Source organism: Poecilia mexicana, unplaced genomic scaffold (assembly GCF_051168715.1).
Source record: "Poecilia mexicana isolate PSO_F unplaced genomic scaffold, ASM5116871v1 scaffold_13, whole genome shotgun sequence".
Classification (NCBI taxonomy): domain Eukaryota; kingdom Metazoa; phylum Chordata; class Actinopteri; order Cyprinodontiformes; family Poeciliidae; genus Poecilia; species Poecilia mexicana.
This window is the reverse complement of record NW_028263382.1, coordinates 2538615-2565313: the sequence shown is the minus strand read 5'-3', so window position 1 is coordinate 2565313 and position 26699 is coordinate 2538615. Positions and strand designations below refer to the sequence as shown.

Sequence of the window (26699 nt, the reverse complement as noted above, 5' to 3'; positions counted from 1 at the left end):
GTCCAGATTGATGAAACCCAGTTTTTACACTTCACATTTTCTGCTTAACATATAAAACTAAATCTACATTTTATATAAATCAGTTATTACAAATGTGTAGTTTTATTACAATGCCTTAACTGATGTCAGACTGCTGCACTTAACATCAGTAATTGTTAAAAGGCAAGCATTTCATGCAAACGCTAAACTCCAGCAGAACTTTTATGGAGTTTAAAGAAACAATCATATAGGAGGTATTCGGTGCTGTAGATGTGGATGTGGATTACAGTCAAAAACACTAAGTCAAGTTGCTGGGAATAATTTGAGGGATGAGGATTTTCCAATTTTTAACACAACGAAGTGTTATATTGCTAAAAGACTAATCTAAACTGAAGCAATTCTAACTAATGGAGTATCTATTTTTGCAATAAAATAAAGAGAACCATGCAATTTAACCAGTCTTATGAGTTTGTATTCTTGTTAAACTAGCAGAAAGCAAAATAAACACTGATCACATAGTTACAACAGTATAATAAAAACTTTTCACATCTAGAGCAGTTTCCCAAAAGCTGGAAATGAATTGAATCCAAGGTAACATATGTATGATAATTTTCAAAGCATTTCCTCTCTTGACCATTGAATTGAGTTTTAAAATCAGTGGCTGCAAAGACAAAGCATAATTAGATTATAGAACACTTTTAAGTTAAACTATATTTTAAAATGAGTCACTTTGGATTAAGTGGCTTTTCCATTCTGCATAAGACCAACTTGCTGTCTTCCTCTGATGTCATGATTCACTCATCCTCACAGCTGGATGACATAAATGTTGTGGTAAGTATGTTTAAAAAATATACAGCAGTTAAACCACATAACCCCCCCCCCCCCAAAAAAAAAAAACATTTTAATTTAAATGATATTCTGTTAGGATAACAGTTACTGCTTGGATGCTGCATCTTACTGTGTCAGGGAGAATTACAGAAAGGGAAGGAACAGAAAGGAACATGATCAGCACTGTCCCACTTTTATTGATCACATTATATGTGCCACTGTCTGAGGGGACTGAGAGTCTTTGAGAAAATGCACCAGGGTTTATTTCTCAAAGTAGAATAAGACACAGATAGTTTCAGTAAAATCCAGTTTTTGGATTTAGTTTAGAAAATTGAGCTAAACCTTCTCTGAGTTGGATTCATATATGATTAATCCTACTCATATGTGATAAATCTTGTTGCATTATTTTTGTAAAGTGCCTTGAAAAGACATTTTTGTGAATTGGCAAATAAACTGGATTGTACTGAATTATCTAAACACAAAATACCAATGAGTGAAATCCAGTTTATTTTTAAGGTTATCAAACACTGTAAATGTACAGCATTCTTCTGTTTTGAATAACACACTTTTCCTCACTTGCATAATAGTATGCCTCTAAAACACACTTGCTTGTATGAACATAATTATGAAAGCCATGACTTTAGTAAGCCTGTTGTGTTTGGCAAAGTTCAAAGATTCAAATAAAGAAACTGGAACAAATTACATCTTTGTAACTGACTCCTCTAACAGTTGTATACAAATCTGTTTCCTGTTGGCAGTGGGATTGCTCTAATCAATTTATCTATTAATTATGAAACTTCACTTCATGTCCATTTTTAGATAAGAAAATAAGAAAATTCATTGAACATGCGTGTTGTACTGAAATATAAGCAAAAAAAAGATCTTCAGAAGTATTGAAGCAATACTGATTGAGAGCTTTTTTTTTTACATGAGGACGTTTTGAACATATGCAGATCCTTTTCTGTTAAATACCGACATTTGATTGGCCCCACAGAGCAGCGGTCAGCCCCCATCACCCTGCGAGCCAGCGCCATTGGCTGATTCTACTGACAATCAATTGGAATATACCTACGTCATTGAGGTGCCATAGCTGATTGGTTAGCTGTTCCGTAAAATCTCACCGCCGAGTAGGTAAGATTATGTTCACCATGTTGGATCAAGTGTTTATCCTGTTTACCTTGTGATCAGTTGGATCATGTCAGCGGAGCGTCATCGTGCTGAAGTGTAAAGGACCCGCAGCCCGGCTCCCCGGCCCCCGACACGCCGCGGTAAGCCTTCCTGACACCGACAGGAGGAGGAGGACTTCGATGTGGAGATGAAGCTGCCCACTCTGTTAGCTAGCTCCGAGCTGTCAGGTTAAGAAACTCTCGTCTTCATACGGGCGGCACGCAAATTTATTTATCTTACGTTAAAGAAGAACTTTTTCTCAGATTGTTATCACGTCTCTCTGGGCTTGTACTTATTTAGAGGACAGAGCGAAACAGCCCGAAAACAAAGATTTCGTCGGCAAATCAAGTCATCTATAAGGAACTATGAGGGCTTGTGCTCTAATGTTTTGAGCAATGGTCACAGCCCCTCTGCTCGGGATGATGGGGGTTTCTCTCTAAACAAACAGTTCCATGTGAGTGGATGGCGGTGGCTCGGGCCTGTCTGTCTGCTTGCGTCTGCTGTTGTATTATCGCCTTAGCCGGGATACTCCCCCTCTGCACCGGATCTGCGCCGTTAATCACGGCTCGGAGATTACCTCTGTTTACGGAATAGCTGCCTCGCTCTGCGCGCAAAAATAGGAAGAGGAGTCCATTTGGAATAACAGATGCAGTTTCCCGGCTGCGTGGACCCCCCTTTATGGGAGGATTTGCGGCGCTGGTTCGAAGCCTGTAAAAAACTTTGGCACTTGTTTTAGATGAATGTTGTTCCCATGTGACGGGCTCCAGATCACACTGCTGTGGAATCAACACGCTCTACAATGGGAGACATCAAAATCCAACAACTTTATTTATTCAAGGGGGCTCAGGTTTATTTCCACTAATTATTTTTGTTTGGTTGTGTCAAGTTTTTATTATTATTATTATTATTATTTTTATTTTTTTTACACTTGACATTGCTTTAAATTTTAGCAAAAATATCTTTAGTTTCAGATCACTGAAACACAAGTGAGAAAACTGGCTGCTCTTTTTTTAAGGTTGCATTATGATAAACATTATGGCAAACAGTTTTATTTACATCTTGTGTGAAGATTTAAAGTAACTGATGGTTTGTCATTTAAAGCCAGAATCTGTTTTATTGCGTTTTCAGTGGAAGGGTTCAGTCTGGTAGCCTTCATCACCACTTTCTGACCCGGTAGACGTTTTTTTTTTTTTTTTTTTTTTTTGCCTTGCTGAATGGCTCTTTGCAGCACAACTGCCACAAACGTTCCAAAAATGATGACTGCTTACAACGGTGGCTCCTCAGCAGTGGCTGCCCATCACCATCACCAGCTGCAGCACCTCCCGCCTCCCCACATGCACCATCACCACCACCACCACCAAGCAGGACAGCATCACTTGCAGCACCCGGGTTCTGCTGCAGCCGTGCGCACGGTGCAGCAGCACACATCCACTGCTGCGGCTGCAGCGGTGATGCTCAATCCTGGCCAGCAGCAGCCCTACTTCCCCTCTCCTGCGCCTGGACAGGCTCCAGGACCTGCTTCAGCTGCAGCTCCAGCCCAGGTTCAAGCTGCTGCTGTCAAGTCTCACCATCATCACCACCACCACCACCAGCAGCAGCAGCAAAACACGCACCACCTTCAGCAGCAGCTGGACATAGAGCCTGATCGGCCCATCGGCTACGGTGCATTTGGGGTCGTCTGGTAAGTGAACAACTCTTAAATTTGCTTAACTTCTTCACATCTTCCCTTTTCAGCTACATCTCTCTTTCTTCTTCATATTTTAGAATGGCATGCGTACCTAAGACCTAAAATTTCTTTTTGGAATTTTTCTGTTGTCATTCTTAAGTTTGCTTACTATCTTGTTTTTTTTTTTTTTTTTTGTTAAGATATTTTAAATTCTGTTTTGAGGAATTCTTAAAGCACAGAATTAATTAATGTTTATGACCTTTTAATTAAAGCAGAAATTTCAAAGACATTTGATTTCTGCCATTAAAAAGTTCATCCATCCATTTTCTATACACTGGGGTCGGGAGGGTTGCTGGTGCCTCTCCAGCTAACGTTCCGGGCGAGAGGTGGGGTCACCCTGGACAGGTCGCCAGTCTGTCACAGGGTAACACAGACAGGACAAACAACCATGCACACACACACTCACACCTAGGGAGAATTTAGAGAGACCAATTAACCTGACAATCATGCTTTTGAACTGTGGGACGAAGCTGGAGTACCCGGAGAGAACCCACCATGCACAGGGAGAACATGCAAACTCCATGCAGAAAGACTCTGGGCCGGGAATCAAACCCAGAACCTTCTTGCAAGGCAACAGCTCTACCAACTGCGCCACTGTGCAGCCCCCATTAAAAAGTGATCTGAAAAAAAACAAAAAAAAAAAACAACTGTAAACTTTGGCTACTGGGTGCATACTGTAGCATCCAATGTCTCAGGGTGAAAGTAAAAGCTTTTGCCAGATCAACAGCCATCTCCAAAAAGAAACTAAATCAAACTAGAGGAAACTGAAAGAGCTGCTTCCCTGAATATTATGTAACAAAGCCAAACAAAATGACACCTGTTCCAAAAACCCAGAACCTGAATAGTAACAAAACTGTGAAGCATATCCAGTCACAGTGTAATTATAAAATGGAGTCTTTGAATGGTTTTCCCAAACCAATAAGTAGTGCGACAACTGTCAAAAAGAATGAACTTAAAACTCAACCTAGAGTTAAAATGTTTTATTCACATGAATGAATTAAAGTTTTGGGGCTCAGACCCCGGCAGAAGATGTGGGCGCTGTGAACTGCAATAAGCTTGGATGATTAGCTGGCGATGAGGATTTGAGACGTTTTCCTGCCCAGGGTAGCACACTGGTGGAGGCCTGAGGGAGCTAGGAGGATGAGGGTGGAGCAGGGGCGGAGGTGGCCTGAGCTCGGCCGGTGAGCAGATGGAGGCACTGATAAACGGTGGCTAGCTTGATGATTGGCTATGACGAGGTGTGGTCCAACACTGATAGGCTGCGGTAGACACACATGATGCAGCGATTGGATGATGCAGCTGAGGCTGGAGGGTCTTCCAGTTTGGATTTATTCCTTAGTTTAAATTCAAACGGCTCCAAGTGTTAATATGAATATGTTTGTTGATTTATTTACTATGCTTAAAAAAATCTAAGGTTGAAAAGATTCAAATACAATCTGTAACAACTTGTCATCAATAAAAATATTAACTTAAGCTCAGCTACATCAATGTGACTGAGCCTCAGAAAAAACAAAATGGGACATAATATCTGAAATATGTCATTCATATTGTATGTGAAATAATACACAACTTTCTAGAAAAGAATCAGCCTTTAAGAACAAATATTTTGGCTGTCTTGTGAAAACTATAGGACTATCGAAACACAGAAATATGCGCCAAGCTAACACAGGCTCTGAGGCACAACTTGAAGCAGCTGTACAAACTTTTTTTTATTTTGCAATGCAGGCAACGTGAGGTAACTTTGTCTGCTTTATTTTCCACCTTTTCAGCACTCCCCTCAGGGAGCGCATCATTCATCAGCTCCTTCCTCGTCTTTCTTTCTGGATTGTCCTGGGTGTTTAACAAGAGGTTCTACAGATCTAGACTCATTTTCCTGCAGGATTTTTGGGATGTGAAGATGTTGGCCGAGTTGTAAATTGTGATGAAGCGTCCTCAATAATCCTTGTGGAAACTTTGTTCATAACATTATTGGCTCTATATAAATAAACTGAATTGATCATATCAGACTGAATTGATAAATTTCAGAATGCTGCTTTCAAGTTTCCTTTTGTCCACGCGAACCACATTTATTTTTTTTAAACAATTATGTCAAAGCTCCATCTCTCCGTCTATCCCACAGCGACCTCACTTTCACAATTAACAAACGTATGTTTATGTTTCTGTGCAAATGTTGACATTTTTTGTAAATTCATGTAGTTTTGGATTTTTGCAGTGCCTAAAAACCATCTTGGAGCTGGCCTCCCTTGGTCAAACACTACCTAAACAGACGAATTCTCCTCTTATTTAAGGAGGTACAGCTTTACGCTTTTCATCACTCAAAACCAGTTGGGTTTAAAACGATCTCTCTCTGACACACAGCCCCACTCAATGGCTGGTTAGGGGTTGGGATAGTGGGCATGGCTGCAGCAAACATTTTTACTCGGCTGTACAAATGTGTGATTTATTTGCAATGTGGACTTGGAGTGGAATGGGTCTCCTCTGCTCTGACTCTTGGTTGGCGGTATGCTGCAGGTTGGGTGGTTATGTGAGTCGGACTGCAGGGCTTTGTATGCTCACAATCTTTAATTTGGTTTTTAACCTTCCTCCCCTCACCTTCTCCCAGTTGAGAGCGAAGACTTGAGACTTTGACAAAATGGCGTGTGGACATCTGAGGCATGGTGCAGTAGCCCATTATAGAAAAATGGGAAGTAACACAGACATAGTGTAGAATGAGAGACTGTCTATGACATCAGGGTGTACAAAACCAACAAACAAGCTCCCTTCCAAGAAGAGCTGCTATCTATTGAAGAATAACATACCGTATTTTCCTCACTATAAGGCGCACCTAAAACCCTTCAATTTCCTCAAAAGGCGACAGTGCGCCTTATAATCCGGTGCACCTTATATATGGACCAATATTGAACCACAACAGGTCTAGCAACTACGGTAAGCAGCCGCCAACTTCATTTTCGCCTGTAGAAGAAGAAGCGCACAGTGCATGCTGGGATAGTTGTCAGAACGCTGGTTTGTTAATAAAGTTTGACTGACCTATCTGACCGTCTAGAATCAGGTCGTCTGCAGGTCATTTAGCACCACGTTCTCCACAAACATTCTGTGCGAACGGAGAAGGGTGACCATCGTCCGGCCACGCCCCGGTCCAGTCGCGGAAGGCTCTCCTCGCCGACCGGAGCCGGACTGTTTCGTTGACATTCTTTATGTCAGCAAAGTGGCGTTAGACATTCATCCGGGGTGCTTCGACTAGGGTTACCACATGTCTATGGGTTACCAAGGGACCAGCCCCTATACATTTAAAGCCGGGGGCAGTGAGGGGGGAAGAGTGTCGGTTGGTATGTGTTACCCAGAAAGCAGTTGGGCACAATATCGCAACACCGTGAGTGAAACAATGACTGGGGCAGCCTAATATATAATGTACTTGGGGACCAATTTTTTTGTTACACATCCACATTTGTAGATACGTAGATTGGCAACCGTAACTGTAGTGTCTATTCTATGCGCCTTATAATGTGGTGCACCTTATATATGACAAAAGTTTTAAAATAGGTCATTCATTGAAGGTGTGCCTTATAGTGGGGAAATTAGGGTAATTGTATTGGGTGAACACCAAGAATTTTTTTTTATTCACTGCATCATATCTAAGACTCAGAAGAGCGTATCAGAGCAGCCTTGTGTGATCCTAGTAGAGTCATACTTACACCTGCTTTGTTCTGAATCGATCTCTGGATTCAATTATTCTGTCCAGTCACATAGTGATGCGCTCTTCCTGAAAGCACAATAAAAACACTGTATCTTAATTATTTCAGTAAGAACATCAAAAATTCTGCTGCGCATTTGCAATGATAGTTGGATGTATTTCTGGGTCTTCACACTGTGGAGAGGTGGGGCTCCTCATAGAGGACTTAAGAAATCAACATGTTCAGGATAAATGTTTTTTTTAAATTTATGAACAATAGATAGTTCTCCTGATAACCGTCTGTCTAATGTTATACATCCTCTGCTTTAAGGTCGGTGACGGATCCCAGAGACGGAAAGCGAGTGGCTCTCAAAAAGATGCCCAATGTCTTCCAGAATCTTGTTTCTTGCAAAAGGGTCTTTCGGGAACTGAAGATGTTGTGCTTCTTCAAACATGAAAATGTAAGTGCACATTTGTCTTAAATTTTACAGCCAGACATTTTCAGGTGATTCCAGACAACCACTGGAAGAAACAAACAAACAAAAAAAACTATTCATAACCATGACTTAAGCATTGTGTTTCCACAGGTACTTTCTGCTTTGGACATACTGCAGCCTCCACACATCGACTACTTTGAAGAAATGTATCCTTTATGCTTTTGATTCACTTAAAGATTGATAACACAGTTCAGCACACTGCATGGCCTATTTCTGTGAAGGGGACAGTAGCTGCGTTTCCATTATAAATGTGTGCAAATCTTTCCCTATATTCTACTAAGATTGTAAGAACACAATTTTGGAAATGTCATGTTTCTATTAAATAAGAAATAAAATAAAAAATCATGGTGGCGACAGATGTAAACGGTGACATAAACTATTCATAATTCAGCCATGATAATAGCGCTCATCTATTGGCAATCAGAAGAGATGTTGGCGTTTTATTCAGGTGTTGGAGCGACAGTCACCTTATACTTGGGAACGGCTACAAATGTGTCGTTTTGGGGAAAGTATAGTCAGCAATTTTACAGAAGAGCTAGATGGACTCACTTAAATGACGCACAACTTTTTATGTGTGATGCTGTGAAAGCTCTGGTGGAACCAGCTGCACAAAAACAAACCATCATCTCCGTACCATTTCCTGTCGTCTTCGTTTTCGCCAGTAGTGACATCTGGCTGTTGATGTGAAAAAAAAAAAGCGTTTCCATTGCAGTTTTGCTCAATACATCTATTTCGATGCATCCAAACAAAAAAAAAAAAACATCTCATCTTAGAGCAAAAACTTTTTCGCTCTAGGATGACCAATTTGGTCATTTCAAAATTGGTCAGGTTTTAATTAAGAAAATGTATTCTCTTAATTTCAATTTGCGCAATTTTATGATTAATGGACACGCAGATATTGCTTGTGTGTGATGTGCCAATAACGTTCTACAGATTTAGACTAATATTGTTCAAGTAGCTCCACTTTTTTTTCTCGTTATCATTTTAGCAAAACGGTAAACACAGTGCCTATAAAAGGTATTCACCCCCTTAGATGTTTTACCATTTTGTTGTTTTTACTAGTCAACAGTAATAACAAGATTTGGCTCGACAGAAATATTCATTTTTCTGTCGAGATTCATTTTCCATTAGCAGATCCAGTGTAGTTCTGCGTGTCTGGACCATGTTGGGTGTAGTACGATGGTGAATTCCAATCCCTTGCCATTTGCATGCTGTTGGCTCTAAATCACATATGCCTCATTCAATTTACACCAAACTGGATATAAATGACCTTTGTTAACCTCTGAAAGGGCCAATAGAATTATTGTGGCGTTTGACTCCAGTGCATCCCTAGATTATTTCAGCAGCTATGTCTCTATATATAGAGCTGTACGGATCATCCGATCTGCACTGTTTTTGTGTTTTTTTTGGGCATCATCAGTGATCATTGCTACACACATTGGTGTGGTAGTTTGATGACATCATTTTATCCCTGCCCACAGAGAAGAATCTGAAGATTATTGGGCGACTCCTTCTGAAACCGTATCCACTAACCCTTGATAAACTACACATGACGTCTTCATGTGTCTAAAGGAAAGCCTTCAGTCATTCACCACCAAATAGTGACTTTAGCTCCTTTGTGAATAGTTGGTTTTAGGTCTAATTTTAAAGACTTGCTGCTGGACTCCTGAACTGGACTAAAGGACAATTGGAAGATTTGCCAAATGCACCGTCTTTGTTAAAATGGCCAAATTTTGTTTATCATCAAGGGCAAAACATTCAGGGATTGAATACTTTTGATAGGCGTTCTACGCACACTGTGTATGCTTTTCAGCAAAATTACCATATACTTGGTATACACATACCATATGCATGGTAGTATATGCTGTATATTACCATGTACTTGCCACAACCCTTTGTTTCATATTTGTATTATGACAAATTTATACATTGCCCAAGCACCGACAACTTAAGTACAGAGATGGAAAAGGAAACTTTAGCCAATCTAACTCTAAGCTTCAACAAAAAGGACATTTTAAGCCTACAATAAAGTAGACAGGGTGTCTGCTTCCCAAACTAAAACTGGGATCTGGTTACACAGGAGAGGAGCCTGCAAACCAAAAGATTAGCTCTTAATTCTACTTTCAGAAATCCTTTGCACCACCAGTTAGCCTGCAACGTGAGGTCCTACAGTGTTCCTCTCAGCAGGGCCTGGGGGCTTCCTGGTAGGCCAGTCACCAGGAGTTATAACGTGACCCCATCCGCTGGCTTCGGGAAGTCTCCTCTATCTATTCTGGGCGAAGTTTAAATATTATTTAAAAAGCACCTATTTTTTATTGTTTACCTTCTTAAATTATTGTTTTCTCTCCCAAGATAGAGATGTAGGCGGTTAGCTATTTGTTATTGTAGATTGGCCTGTGCTTTACTGCAGAAATCAAAACCCTCATGTTGGATTCAAAATAAGCCAAAATGCCTTGGAAATATTTGAGATGGACAAAGTTTTGTATTTTTACAAATTCATGTTGAAAATTTAAAAAGTCAGATGTAGCAAAGTGGCTCAGTTTTCTTCTGCATCAAAGAGTCTTGAGTCTTGGAGCTTTGGAGAGCAGGAGGCTGCTGGCGCTGCAGTTCAACACCACCTTTCTGAACATACAAACTACGACTGAAGCATAACAGCGTTGTTGAACTAGTCTTCATTAATATTTTAGTTTTCAACCTTAATCTCCCAACGTTCAGTTATGTTGTGACTGAACTTATGCAAAGTGACCTCCATAAGATCATTGTATCACCACAGCCTCTGAGCTCAGATCATGCCAAAGTTTTTCTGTATCAGATTCTTCGGGGTAAGTGCTTATTTTATTTATTTGTCTTTTTTTTTATCATCTTGGTATTCTTACAGCAGTAGGGTTAAGAGGGAATTTACTGAAACAAGAAATGGGATAAATCCTGCTGCAACACACCAAAAAAAAAAAACAGTAACTTTGGATTCCAAAAATTAGAATATTGTGAAACGTTGAATCTTTTTGTCACCATTTTCATAAAGTGAAACTCCTTTTATGATCTGTTAGTGAAACATTTTAAGCCTTTATTTCTTGTAATTTTTTGATTATGGCTTACAGATAATGAAAACCCAAAATTCAGTATCTCTAAAAATTAAGATTAAGTTGTGTAAGAGTTAAATATTGGATACATTGTGTTCCCAGATGGAATGCTGCTGCTTGTTTTGACTATGGATTGCTGCTGCTTTTCGCTGGGTGAAGGGTTTGAAGAGGCAGTCCTCCACAAGGCTGGCCAGTTTGTGTCGTCTCAGTGTGACGTTCGCTCCGTTAAATGTATTCCATGAGTTGGGGAAAGGGATTTGTCCTTTGGCTTAGCACATAGAGAGTTCCAGCTTCTCAACAGTTCATCAGACCTTTTACTGTTTTGAATCATCGGTAAAGTCTCGTTTCTAAATCCAGTTTTGACTTTCCCTCTCCAAGTCAATTAATCTTTATTTCCATTACTGCTAATTTCTGGAGTAGTTTGTCACAGTCCTTTGTGGGGACAAGAAATGTCTTGTACCTTTTCAGCTTGTAAGTGAGAAGATGAGGTAAAAATCCCTTGAGTCTATTAATTTCAAGCAATCCAGTTGTGAGGGCAGAGAATATTAAAAATAACTACCAAAGCTAGTTATATAAAGTAACTTCCAAAATGCAAATCTAAAACCAAAAAGCTCCTCTTTCACAGGCAAGCAGGTGAAATGGGGTTCCATGTCTTCTGTGAATGTTGGTCAACTGGGTTTTCTGAAGTCAACAGCCATCTGCCAGGGCACTTCATCCATCCTTCTGCTAACAAACTGCATGATGATTTCATTCTTCATAAGGATCTGGCAGAGTGGCCAGTGGCATCTGGCCACTCTGCCTATGGTACTAAAATGAACCATAGTGCCTATGATGAGGTTCAGCAGCCCTTCCTCAGCCGAACCTCACAGAATTTCTCTATGAGCTGTTAAGAGGAAGAGGAAGATGAGTTGCAGGTCACTATCAAAGCCATTCCACCTCCTCGGAGCCACAGGCTGATCAGCTCCGTGTCACTCTGCACTGATGCAGTAATTCATACAAAAGAGCTCCAACCAAGTACTGAGTTCAAAGAAATGAAGCCTCAAATTTCCATATGATATATAGATCTCTATTGATCTTATGCAATAATCTAATCATTTCTGAGGCACAGAATTTTGGTGTCATTATCTGTAAACCACAGTAGTTAAAATTACCAAAAATATAATTAAATTTTATTTCACTATGTGTAATGAATTTATATTTGAGTTTCACTTAATTTTCTTTGTTGGAGCTTTTATTAAAAAATATTACAATGTATAATGTATTTTTTTTAGAACATATGTAGGAAGACTTCACATCTTAGGGTTAGTATTGATACTTGATGATAACATCAAGTATCATTATGATGTAGATGATCCGGTGCTGAGCTTCTGTCAACTAACTGTAAAAGTCGAGGCTTTCAAACTAGTCAGTGAAGGACTGGAGTTACTTATTTGAATGATTCCAGAACTGTTTTTATCTACTAAATGTTTTTGGTTTGTTACCTGCAGGACTTAAATACTTACACTCTGCTGGAATTCTGCACCGAGATATCAAACCTGGCAACCTCCTGGTCAACAGCAACTGTGTGCTCAAGGTGTGTGAAAAAGGTTGTGTTGCTACCATTTATGTCATCAGATGCATTTATGTTGTAGGTCTACATTTATAGCAAGTGTTTGGTCAATATTCCCAAAAGAAATAAAGTAGTTTGTTTCTGCTTAACTTTCATTCTGTGTTGTCAGAAGTTTTTAAAATGTTTACCATTTGTCTGTGTCAGTTTGTGTTTGATGATGTAGCATTAATTCTCATCCAAATCATAAACTGCTTCATATCTTTGAGCTTTAAGACAGAAAAATAGCACCGTACTTCCATCATAAAGCGCGTTTAGAAATTGTAATTAAATAGATGCTTCACAAAAGTTTAATTTGACAATGGATTTGTCAAATTCAACAGCTAACTTCAATCTGATTTGCTTGTCTGGAAGAACATGATCTAAAACAAAGAAATAAAAATGCAACCTTCTGTTGCATTTTAGAAAATGTCAAAGCTTCAATGCTCGCTGGGTTTGTAGTTGTAATAGTTCAGAATTCTGTCAGAAACTCTTTTGAAATGATCGAAGTTGAAGAGTCAGAGGCTGTCATGATGCAGAGTGAGAAACATGGGCTTATTTAGAGAAGCTGCAGGGCAGAGAGACAGAAAATAATATCTGGATGATAGCTGTTCATTCCTAATAAATAAATTGGGTGAAGAAATTGTCTGCATAGTAAAACACAATATCAACAAGAATTGGGGGGGGGGGAGGGGAGAACAGATAATTTCTTCAAAATTGAACTAGTAATAGTGGATCTGTTTGTTCCATCTTCAACTTGGTGGCATGTGAAGAACAAAGACTTTTTGCTCTCAGTAAACGAAGCCTGAAGGTCCTGGGAGCATAAACAGCACTACGAATATAAAATAAAAAGAGTGGTTAATGGTAACATTTCTGTGGATGTGTTTAGATCTGTGATTTTGGGCTCGCCCGTGTGGAGGAGTTGGATGAGTCCCGGCACATGACTCAGGAAGTGGTGACGCAGTACTACAGAGCACCAGAGATCCTTATGGGCAGCCGGCACTACTCCAACTCCATCGATATTTGGTCTGTGGGCTGCATCTTTGCAGAGCTGCTGGGTCGGCGTATCCTCTTCCAAGCTCAAAGTCCCATTCAGCAGGTAACTTCTTCCTCTGCCAACTACAGCTTTTGGGATCATAATGAAGAATAAGAACAGAGCCACATGCCTATGTGTGAGTGAAGCTTGGAAGCTGCTATATTTTTCACACTCACTTTACTCTGGGTCTTTGGCCAGCCACTGATTAAAGAGGTGTTCTTGGAGACAAGCGGTCCATGATGACACACATTTGGAGGCATTTCTAAAGTGGATTTTTCTGTGTTTAGCTGGATTTAATCACTGACCTACTGGGGACGCCTTCTATGGAGGCAATGAGGACGGCATGTGAAGGCGCACGGGCGCACATTCTCAGAGGAACTCATAAGCAGGTAATCAGTCTGGAGTTTGAATGAAAAAAAAACATCATGTGGGCCATCATTGCATTAGGAAAAGAAACCCATAATGCACTGGGGTAGTGACCAGCAGGTTCTTTGGCCTCTATGTCCTGTGCTTTTATTTTAGATCTTTGTTAATTTGTATTTTTACCGATTGTACAGTATTGAGGTCATGACATTATAGAAGTTCTCAAACTGGAACGGTATCCAGAACTCCTTGATTATTGTGAGTTTCTTTGAAAATCCTTGAAAATTTTTATCTAAAAATGTATTAGATAATGTAAAGGTGTTGGGTGAAATACTTCTTTAGCTATAAGGTTTTCAAGTAATCATATAGTTCCTATTGCAGTATATCAAACTAATTCTGTCTCCAGGAAGCATGGCGCACAACTTTTTTTGTTGTTTATTCAAGAGTCACTGAACTGGTTCTCCTTTCAATGTGTTTGTTCCTACAGCCATCCCTTCCTGTTCTGTACACACTGTCTAGCCAGGCAACCCATGAAGCAGTTCATCTGTTATGCAGGATGCTGGTGTTCGATCCAGTAAGTCATTCCTTGTTCATTACATGTTCAAATGTTTTCACTGAGTCCAGGATTTCCTCTAGGATTTTTAGAAATGGTGGAGGTGGTGGGCTGTACAAAACAACAAAAGATTATCAATTTAATCATGAAGCATAAGTGAATGTTTGTTTTATTTTTTTTTTACAAAATGGTAAGCATACTGTCTACATGCTTTATTTAGAATTTTCCAAGCAGAGCGATGAACATCAGAGTAAAGCCTCCCTTCTGCATACATTTTCACTCACCTCAAAGAATCTTGAGGAAAATAATCCAACGTACTGCTTTCATTGCTTCATTTTTTAGGGGTGATTGTTTCAGTCTTATTGCATCATTGGTTGAGGCTGATCATGTGAAAGCTGAGGGATTAACTCTCAGCTTTCACGTGAAGCAAAGAGCTTGTCGGTGATCTGAAGCCCATTAGTAACACTACATCATAATGGAGGTGAATTTTCCAGCCTATGGTGTAAAAGTTATGCAAACTTCAGTTTTCCTGTGTATCTGAGTCAGGGGTTGTTACTGCAGTTCTTACCTGGACCCCGACCAGATGAGAACGCCACACAGTCCTTTATTCACATGTTTGTTCCCAACAAGTTTCTTCTTCCTCTGTGGCTTTCAAGCCTTTTTATTAAGAGAGGAGGACCATTCCTTAAATCAGAGGTTCCCAAACTGTGGGGCGTGCCCCCTAGGGGGGGGCGCCGTGTCATTGCAGGGGGGGCGCGGAAGCCGTCTGGATGAAAAAACAAAACAACACAAAACATGAACACTGTATGCGCTGGGTTTCCACCTGTGAAGGAGACCTGCTGCTGCTGGGCGGAGCTACGTAGGTTTGTGTTAGAATCACGGCAGCAAACCAGCAAAACGCAAAGAACTTTTCACAGTTTTTCCCTCCAAACTAACCGACTGAGTTGAGTAAAGCTGCTGGATGCAGGAAATGTTAGCTAAAAGATGACTAGCTAATATCAATACAGAACCTTAAGCTTAACAAGTACCTTGTAGGCTACCGATGTTGGTGTCTATTTTCAGCTACGTACATTCATTTTGCCCCCCAAAAAGTTTATCCCCCCCCACCCCTCACACGCATCGTTTCAACCAGACAGCCATTTGTAATCCATAGGGGGGCGCAGAAAATGTTTGGAAACCACTGGGGGGGCGCAGAAGAAAAAAGTTTTGGAATCACTGCCTTAAATTGTCATGGTGAACAGCACTCTCTCAGAAAATGCAAGTCCTTCAAAAGCTAATGTCTACAATGAAATTCAACTAAGCAGCTTTTCAGACTATCTCTTGCATTTGATTTGTAGTCTAAGAGGATTTCTGCCAAGGACGCTTTGGCTCACCCTTACCTAGACGAGGGTCGGCTGCGCTACCACACATGTATGTGCAAATGCTGCTACACCACATCCTCCGGCCGTGTTTACACCAGTGACTTTGAACCAGTCACAAACTCCAAGTTTGATGATGGTTTTGAGAAAAACCTGACCTCTGTGAGGCAGGTCAAAGGTAAGCTTTCTCTGCTCTTAGCAGTCTGATATTTTGGTGGCATTGGACAGCATAATATATAAACATTTGTTGGGCAGATGAAAAACTGTGCAATATAATAAAACATAAGAAAATGTGCAAAAATGTTCTTGTTTTAGACTAAATGGCACAAATGATCATTTTTATTTGATTTGAAATGCAAGTGAAGGAATTTGAAACAGGAGCATGAATTTGGATAAATGAAAAGTTTTTTTTTTCCCACATAGAGATCATCCATCAGTTCATTTTGGAACAACAGAAGGGGAGTCGGGTGCCGCTCTGCATTAATCCTCAATCAGCTGCTTTCAAAAGCTTCATAAGGTAAGGAGACATGTTCTCACTACATACAATCATCAGGTGATGTTCAAAACAAGGACCTTCATTTGAGTTCATTGTCTTTCGCTCTTTTAAACAAGCCAAACAAACTGTGTATGTGCTTAAAGTATCATGAACTATCTGTCAAAAAAGGGAGCTAACCTGATGGCTTCAGTAATGCCCATAAGAGAAATTGTGATCCCTGAAATGTAGAAGTGTCTAGTGTATTTTCATTTTATCTGCAGGTGTACCTAGAGATTTTATCATTTAGGAAACTTATTGCTGTATATTTCTTCCATCACAGGATGTGTTCTGCTTCCCTTTGAAAAAGTTTCCAATTTAAAGCCCTTGTACGCGTCACCTGCTCCAGATTGAAACCTCTGATGTGCTCAAACTTCCTGTAGGCTGCCAGTTTGTTCAACATGATAAAGTAGTGGCAGCACAACAATCCAAATCATTAGTAGTAACTATCAAACCTCCTGACTTCAGAATAATAGCCTTGACTTTGACATCAGTCCTTTCTTGTCAGTTCTCTTGTCTTGCTCAGAAACTTCTCTCTAGAACAGGGGTGGCAATCCAGGTCCTGGAGGGCCGGTGTCCTGCAACTCTCAGACGTCTCCCTGGTCCAACACACTTGAATCCAACAGCTGAATCACATCCTAAGTGCAGTATAGTTCTCCAGAGTCCTGCTAACGACCTCATTATTTGACTCAGGTGTGTTGAAGTAGAGATGCATCCAAAAGTTGCAGGAGACCCTCCAGGCCTGGAGTTGCCCACCGATGCTCTAGATCAGTCTTTTTTTATTACATCTGCTTGAAAACATGCATATCCAAACTGCTTCATAATAAATCAAGCTGTGTTCTATAGCTGTAATCTTAGGTTTTTGCCAGTAGAGGGCAGTGTATGCTTTCTGGAACTTATAATGACAGTAGAAAGAGATCGAGCAGAAGATTACAGAAAGCAGAGCTGTCCTTAATGACTGCTGTACATACAGCTGCTACATCTGCTACTGTTATTCAGTGAAGTAACATTTATCTTCATCCAGAGCTGTTGCAGTTTTACAGTTATCAAACATATTTATTGTTTGGAAACTTGGTTAAATAACAGCAGGTATAGAAAGCTACCTAGCTAAACAAGTTTTAGTGATGTAATGTTTAGTAAAAAAAATGCTGAATCATCAAAAATCACACCATATCAAACATCATGTTACTTTTTTTTCCAAGGTTTTTTTGTCAAGATGGATGACTATATGAAGAGTCTTAAATATCTAAATCTTCCTGCCTCTGCTTAAAAACTTAAAGGGGCAGTATTATGTCAAATTGACTTTTTTAGATTTATATCATGTTATAATGTTTCCTCATCAAAAACATGTATTAAAAAGTGTGCAGCTTTCACACTAAAAGCTGGTGCAGGGAAATATTTCACTAAAACTTTCACATGTATAAAACCATGTGCAGCTGCCACATAGATCGCCCTGACTCCGCCTGTAAATACATATGTAAATTTGAATAAATACCTTGTGACCGTGTCTGAATAACCATGGCAACAGTCCAGGTTGACTGTTATGGGCAATCTAGGTTAAACATCGACAAAGTGTTTAACCTGTCATCAGGTGTTTTCCCCACCTCATTAAAACATGCTGTTATGGAACCAAAGCTTAAAAAACCCAGTAGATTTAAAGAACTATAGGCCCACCATCATGAAAAACAGAAATGTAAAGGAGTGTTGGGTGAAATACAAACACCCACAAACAACCTCACATAAAATAAAATGTCCCCAGCTCCCAACGACACATTATGTCCAGACCTGTGGGTTAAAGCTAAAGTATTTTAAATCTTTCAATTTATAGGATGGATATTTGTATTTTGTGTAATAGACAATCACAATCACTTGTCTATTTGACAATGGATAAAATATCATTTTGAAATGAAACGAAAGGGAAGCATGGCTTCATACATTATTTTATTTTTTCCAGTTCAAAATTTTAGAAGCTTGCCCTTTACTCTGACACTGATGAAGAAAATACCTTTTAAATGACACCAGAAGCAGCATGTAACTTATGGTAACATGGGTTCATGTGGGACATTCAGGACAAATCTGAGACATGCCGTCCCTATTCTGGCCTTTGAGTGACAAGAAGAAAGTCTTTGATGAAAGAAAGCTGGAGCAAGTTCAATTTGCAATGACTTCAGTCTGAAGATGTGCAAAAACTTTAAGCTATGAACAGTGGTTCTATGATGGATCTGAATACTGTCCCAAACTTTTCAGATTTCAATTTCATAAAAAGGGAAACGATAATTGGTCTTCCACTTTACAGTTACAGACTGCTTTGTGTCGGTTTATCCCACATCCCAATGAAATACCTCGAAGTTAGTGGTTGTAAGCATTAAAAAGAAAAAGTCAGAGGTACTGTATGCTGCTGCTGCCTGTTGTACATTTACACTAAAATTAAATTGCTGTTATTCAGGTTTTGCCCTCCGAAATCTTTCTTGCTACACTGAAAAAACATATTGCTTCATGAAAAATTCTGATCTGATATTTTATTTTCATGTAAATCTTGCCAAACAATCAAGGTAAAGTCGGCCCGTCATCTTCCGTCCACATGGAATTGTGTGGCCATCGACTCACTTGTTTTTAAGTGTGTAAATATTGATTTCAGTTCTATGAAGTCTCTGGTTGAAATATTGACATAAACTTTGTGTGTTAAATTATTAAGACATGAATAATCATATTGTACTTAATCACATAGGCATTGCTTTGAGCCAATAAACAAATGAGTACTCCCCATTGATTAATTTGTCGGCCTGCTTTTAAACAGCTCCACAGTAGCTCAACCCTCTGAAATGCCTCCGTCTCCGCTTGTGTGGGAATAGATGCTGCTGTGCACCATCGTTTTCCCCAGCTGACCCGTTGGAACCCGAAAGCACCTAATAATTACGTAGCATTTCACTGGAGTGAAGAACTTGCGGCTCTGATCTATTCAAGTGGACACATGAAGAAAACGACTGACACCATTTGGATTTGAAATCTTGATGTACAAATGAATGGACAGCAGCTTGATAGAACAAATGTTGGAGGTGTACTAATGTATTAGTTGCTAAGTAGACGATAAAATCTTTAGAAAACAAAGTACAGTTGTTGATGATCCTACCCAATACCTGCAAAGATGTATAGGTTTGGTTTTTTTGCCAGATGTAAACTACTTGCATTTACTGCAAACCATACACTTTGGCATATTCCTGTTATTACATCAACCAGCAATGTTGCAATGGCTCTTTAGATCTCAAGTTGCTTCGTATCCAGACAATCAACTGTAAATGTGTCTGTAGAATGGACAGATACCCCAAGTTTTACAAAAAAAAAAAAACATGCTGTTTGAGAGATGTGAAAAATGTTTAAACTTTGGTTGTTGGAAGCATTTGTCTTTTCTTTTCTTTTTTTTCCCTCATCAGATGTTTAATTTACCAAAGATTAGGAGCCTCGGGCAGGAATTATGCAGCAAGGTAATCAATGGGCCCTGTGTACAAACAGAACATGCTTTCTAAATGGGTGTTCGTCTGCACAGTTTTCACTTTATGCAAAAATGTAAAAGGATAAGCGTACATTTTATAGGAGGATGCTCCTGACGTTCCACGTGGTTTCAGTTGAAGGAATTCTAAAGATTCTGCCATCGAACCTTGCTTGCATGATCACTTCCTTCAGTTTGGATGTCCCGGTTCTGTTTGGATGTCCCGGTTCTGTTTGGATGTCCCGGTTCTGTTTGGATGTCCCGGTTCTGTTCGGATGTCCCGGTTCTGTTTGGATGTCCCGGTTCTGTTTGGATGTCCCGGTTCTGTTCGGATGTCCCGGTTCTGATGGAGCAGTGGTTCCCAGCTTTTCGTCTCCCTCTCAGTCCTTTCACTCTCAACCCCAGTTGCTCCTGCTCTTGCATGTTAAAACAGAAGTTTCCATCCACAGCATAAAAGTGTGAAAGAGTAAATGTACGGGAACTTGTGAATTTAAAGAAAGTTGCCAAAAAGACTGGCAATTAATAAATGGAAATAATTTATGTAATTCTAACTGATCTAACATGAGATTTTTGTTCTGATTTTAATTGAAAAAGCGAGGAAGAAATTATGTGTCTTTTTAATTGGTTTATGTAATTAGTTTTTTAAAAATACAACAATGTTTTAATTCAAGAAGTATTAATGCATTTAATCACTTTGCAGAATATTTAGCTGATCTTGGTTGCAATATTTGTGATGGAAAGTTAAACTTTTAAGTAAAGCTGCTAATGTCAGAGGTATGCTACTGAATAACATTCAACATGTGGAGTCTGTCTACATTTGCTGGACATTTGAATTGGGTCAGAAATACTCTAAGTGAAAAAACAAAAAATACAGCAGAACTTTTTTCCAAACACTTTCAAAATTACTATAAGATTCACACACAGGGCTGCTTTGCTCTTGGGTCAGCAAGGATTTCGTTTCTTAGCCTGGTTTTGTGCTGAAACTTGCATGAACAGCGTATTTTGTACAGACCTTACATCTAAATTTCTGGTCCCAGTGGAGACTTGATATGTTGGAAAGAGTATCTAACTTGATCAACTATTTCTTGCTCTTTTGTTTGTACATGTTAGTTTTTTAACTGTCATAGTCGACCACACCTCTACAAATAGTTTCTTGTTTAAAAACGTAAAATATTCCCTGGGAAAGGTTGTGGGTCGGAACCACTGTTACAGGATTTGAATAGCTCTTTATGAAAAGCCTTTTGGTTGTGGCAAAGAATTTATGTACCCCAAAAATAATCCATAGTCTGAATCCTATCAGCATTTTAGGGCCTCTATCTGATTATAATGTTCTCTAACAGCAGAGTAATTTATATGAATTCATGTGTTGAATCATTTGCATGATTATAATAGTAACATTCTTTAGATTTGCCTTTGGAATCAATTCAGTCTGTCAGCATTCTTCTAAAATATTCAGCCCTCCTTTAAAAGCTGTGATGTGTGTGAAGAAACACAGATCTCACCAATTAGCCCCCAAAAAACAAACCCACATTGTTTTCGACGAGCTCTGTTGTGATGAGGTTGGAATAAAACACATTTGCTTTGTCAGTTCGTGGCCTTAAAGATTGAATCTTTGTGACTGTAAATGTAGATGAAGTGCATGTTAACCTTCTGTGGAAAAGCAATATCTGTAGAGTGGTGTGAAAAAGGGTTTGCCTCTTTCCTGATTTCATTTTTTTCATATATGTATTTGACACTCAAGTGTTTCAAAACATTGAACCAATTTAGATATTGGTCAAAGACAACATCCGTAAACACAAAGTGCCGTTTTTAAATGGTGTTTATTATTAAGGGAGGAAAAAATCCAAACCTGCATTTATTTGCCCTTTGTGAAAAAGTGAATTCCTCCTAAACAGGAGAAACTAACTGCAATCAAATTATCGCAATAATTTGTGATGAGTCTTTTCCAGCTGTGGAGGAATTTTGAGCAACACAATAATACAGAATTGTTCTAATTCAGTGACATTGACCATCAATGGTCTTCATTCAGTTTTTCTTCACCCAATCAGAGGTGGACTTGCTGCTGTGTTGTGGGTCATTGTCCTGCTGCAGAACCAGAGTTTGTTTCAGCTTCAGATGGTCGGACTTTCTCTTTCGGGATGTTTTGGTAAAACTCTGTTGATTCCAGCGAGTTTAAAAGATCCTAAAGCAGCAAAACAGCCTCAGAGCATCATACTACCACCACCATGCTCTACTTTTCTTTTTCTGAAATGCAGTGTTACTTGAACCAGTGTTACTTTAATACATCTGAAAAGAATTTAACTTTTTGTCTCATAACTCTACAGAATGTTTCAAAGACCATTCTTAATGTTCTTTTTGCCCAGCAGTGGTTTTCATTGGGGAACTCTGCCAGGCAGGCCCTTTTTGTCCAATCTCTTTTTTTCATGATGGAAGCATGACCTCTGACCTTATGTGTGGCAAGTGAGGCCTGCAGTTATTTAGATGTTGAGTGTTTTGTGACCTGTTGGATGAGGGGCCGTTGTGCTCTTGGGGTAAATTTGGTCGGCTGGCCTCGTAGGAAGCCTCCCCACTGTGTGGATAATGGATGACGGCTCTTGCTGTGGTTCACTGGAGTCCAAAAACTTTAAAAACTACTTTGTAACCCTTTTCAGACTGATTGATCTTAATTATTTTCTTTCTTATTGTTCCTGAATTTCTGTGGATCTCTGCATGATGTTTAGCCTTTGAGGCTCATTTGATGTACTTCACTTTGTCAGGCAGTGAAGTACGATCAAAGTGATGCCTTGATTGAAACAATGATCCTGATTGAAACAGTGATGAATCAGGTGTAAGTGGGTGGAGCAATCACTTTTTCACACAGGGCCTTAAAGGTTTGGATTGTTTTCCCTTTCAAAACACATTTCAAAAGTGTTTTTTTTTTGTTTTTTTTTGTTCTTGTTTGTGTTGTCTTTGACTTATATTGAAATCAGTTTGATTTGAAGACGCAAAAAAAAAAAAAAAGGAAATCAGGAAGGGCAAACACTTTGTCACACTACTGTGGAAAAGTGGTAAAAGAATTTCAGTGTCGATGTTTCACTTTGAATGAACATGATCGATCCTCTACCTGCCACGGAACAAATGCAGGAGCTAATGAGGAAGGAGTCCAGCTGAGGAAGCAGAGCTGGAGCTCAGTGTTGCCGTAGCGCCTGACCCCACAGCAACGCTCATTCATTCGTCAACCAATCACAACGCCTAGGTTTTTAAACGATGTCATTATTTTGTGTAAACCTTGTTGCCTTCCTGTTCCAGATGGCCCTGACGGCCTTGTCAATGCTTGATTAGAGAGCAGCTCAGTTTAATGTCTTGGTTCTTGAACCAATATGTCTAAAGTTCTGTGTTGGAGTGACCCACATAATCCGGTTTCTCAGATTTTTACAGGACAAATAAAATCTAAGTGGTTTTTACTGTGGCTTCCATAGTCATTTAGGAAATTAGACTTTGACCCCCAGTGGAAATTCTGTTCCACTAACCAGCCCCTGCACTTCCATCACCAAGAAGACGATAACATTATGATCTTTGAGTTATAAATGGACTAGAGGAGTGAGATCTCTAACCTCTGTAGTTTGTAACTTTTAGGATTACTATGCAGCCTTAAATTGTGGATTTAGATTTGATCATTTGCAAAGTGACACTTAAAAAGGTGTGTGAAAATGCATAATTTTACAAATGTTTTAAAATCTGAAGTTACATATATACATGCACACAATTTACTATAAACCTATTCGTCATATACATTTATTGAAATCAACAATAACTTCAAATATTTAGAGTAAATATTTATAAGTCTCATATATATATATATATATATATATAATATTTGTAGGTCAAAGACATATTCCATATCTTATCAGTTAATTAAGTTTAGCACAGAAATATCTTATTCAGGGGATGACGGCGGTAGGAGTTCGCTCTGCAATCGGTCGATTGCTGGTTCAATTCCCGCTCCACCTGCCCTTGTCGTTTGTGTCCCTGAGCAGGACACTGGTCTTGCTGTTGGGCTGATGGTGCAAAACTGCAGCCTTGCTTCTGTCAGAGTGCTGTCGCTACAATCCAGCAGCTTGTCATCTGACACTATTGGATATTTATCAGAATAACACTTGAAAAGTAACACTGGAAGTGTTTATGTATCTCCATAGAGCGAAAATATATTAACAATTGATGTTGTTAATGAAGTTTACTGTGCAACTCAATTTAACTCTAATCAGAGTAAAATCAACTCTGAAAAATTAACAATGATCAGTGTAACTTTAACACTGTGCAGGCTGGGACCACATGCTCCCTGACTCAGTGTTGAAATGGACTCTGTGTTGTTTCCACACTGCTCATTTTACTGTGCATCACTGGTTGGAAATGAATAACTGATTATATGAAAATCAAGTCTTAAAAGTATAGAATTGCACAATGAATGAAATGTGTAACAACGCTGTTAGTGTGATTGGCCCTGTGGGAGGAAATTAAATTAAGTGGGTGACTTTAACAAGTCAGTAAGTCTGGGATTGTACTTGCTGCTCTTTATTAACCCCATTAATCATTAGAACTAAACAAGGCTCTTAGACCGTCGAACAGTCTTTAAAACCAAGAGATTAAATCCAGCTGCTTTCTACTCGGTTGAAGAGCAGAGTATCACTGAGCTTGCTCTGTGGTCCACTGTGAACTTAGCTTTACTACACTTTACAGTCCTGTGACTTTTTTGCAGTTGACTGTTCCTGTTTTTCCTAAGTCATGTTTGGTGTCTAACCTGTTTTAGGTTTGTATTTCTTTTTTGTCGATGCTTCCCTGTAGGCAGCCCATGTTATCCAGACTCCAATCCTGATGAGGTAAAAAAAAAGAAAAGAAAAATTCAGTCTCTTAACGCTGCAGAACCAGAATGTACTCATGATGTACCGATACAGTCTTTACTCTACCTGTTGTAATTAAGAACTGTGTGCAGATTAGCTCCATATAGCCTATTCATGCAGATCACTGTTGATGAGTGACGAGTACTTGAGTGAAGATTTTCACCATAATAGTTTTCCATATTGTCAAAAGATCACTGTAGAGAATAAATAATTCAGTTTCAGTTCAACTCATGTTATTTATATAGCGCATATTCACTACAAATACTCTCATATAACGTACATGTAATATACTTACAGTTGTAATGTAGTATTGGTTTGCATGTGATCATCACACTTTGAGTAACTGTGTTAATAGTAAATAGAAAAGCAACTCTGCTTAATCAATATCACTGTATTGAAACTGTATTAGCCTGCCTATTTTAGAGGCTTTGGAGTTTGATTTTATTTTTTAAATCTACAAATGTATATCTATATATTTAGATTTTTTTAAAAATCTTGTAAGTACAGTATTAGGCAGAGAATACATGATGTATATACCACAGAGATGTACAAATATCCAAGGATATGTCTTTTGTTATTGTTTTTAATGATGATCTTGGAGCAACACTGTGTGAATATGTATAAAGGGTTCCCTGTTTCGGTCTCTACCTCTTGCTCTCACTGACTTTGAGTTATTTATCCCTTTTTAAATTCATGGAGATGAGAATAATTAAACAGCTGACTGTTTATTCAAGCGACTATGTTCATTTGCTTTATTGCCTCTGACATTTGAATCGAAGAGTTCCAAAGTGCTGCTCTCCAAGCATGTCCTGAGGGTTTTCACTCTGTGAGAGGAAGGGAGTAAAAGCCACAGTTTCCACCACAACAGCTGGATTCAAAGTTCAGTATTGAAAATAGGATTTGATAGAAAATGACTGTCCTCTTTTTTTACATGTTTTGGTTTGCTGGGCCCATGTAGCTCCGAAAATGTTTGTTCATCTTTAATTGTTAAATTACCAAAGAATATTTCAGAATTGAACAATATTCTATCTGAACGATGAGTTCAGAGATTAATTTAAAGACTAAACACCATTTAGTTTTTGTCTTTCATGAACGTGACTGAAGGCCCTTCAGCCAATGGATGTGCGCTTGGCTGCTGTTTCTCCAACTGACTAAAGTTTGACAAAAATTTTGTATAACTTTACTGGCCTTGTTTTTCCTACCTGTTCCTGCTGTTCTTTGATGCCACATCACCTCTGGATTGTACCTCAGCCTGGTTCTTGCCTGGTACAGCCTGTTTTTTCCTACAACAATGTGGTTTTTCTGCAACGCTTGGTGCATAGCTAGTTAGCCAGGGATCTTCTACTCTTAGGGTCAAAGGTGTTGAAGGCAGTGGAAAAGTTGAAAAACAATGGCATCATCCACCCCTGTTCCAGGCTGATGGGCAAACTGAAGTGGGTCCAGCGATGCGCTCACCAGGTGGCACGTCTGCAGAAGGCCCAGTCATTCGAGGCTCTTTGTCAGGTGGGATTTTAGAGCTACTGGCCTGCAGCTGTTGAAGTTCTTTATGGGGAATCTTTGGGACAGGTATGACTAGAGGTTTCCAGCAATTTGGTACCCTCTCAGGTGACACCCACATCGTTTCCAAAGTCCACTGGGAACGTTGGGTCAGTCAGCAAGGTGCAGATCCTTCTCAGGTCAGGAGCCATGTGCCAGATCTCCAAACCCAGATGAAAAAAGTAAAAACCACAAAACAATCGCCAAAACTAGCATGGTGCTATGGTGCATGTTATTGTCAGATTTACATTTCTAGCATTTAAATCAAGAAATAAAGAATGGAATAAAAAATAGTAAATTGTAAATGTTGCTTTTATTTAGTTTAATTTACCTTAAAAAAGGCCATAGTGTGGTCTACTGCACAAACGGACAAGTATGCAAACCATGTATAACTTTTAATGAGGATGATACAGTGGTGATGGGTG

The 26699-nt window shown here is 39.3% G+C and overlaps 1 protein-coding gene across 1 annotated transcript; it reads left to right on the top strand.

The window, feature by feature from the left end:
* Positions 1 to 1841: 1841 nt before the first annotated feature.
* Positions 1842 to 25471, top strand: nlk2 (nemo-like kinase, type 2). Its single transcript, XM_015007156.2, has 11 exons — positions 1842 to 3655; positions 7702 to 7831; positions 7958 to 8013; positions 10583 to 10689; positions 12435 to 12520; positions 13422 to 13631; positions 13856 to 13957; positions 14419 to 14505; positions 15822 to 16020; positions 16266 to 16359; positions 19172 to 25471. Exons 1-11 carry the CDS (start codon positions 3189 to 3191, stop codon positions 19224 to 19226), a joined length of 1593 nt encoding a protein of 530 aa, XP_014862642.2. The 5' UTR covers positions 1842 to 3188; the 3' UTR covers positions 19227 to 25471.
* The last annotated feature ends 1228 nt before the right edge of the window (positions 25472 to 26699 follow it).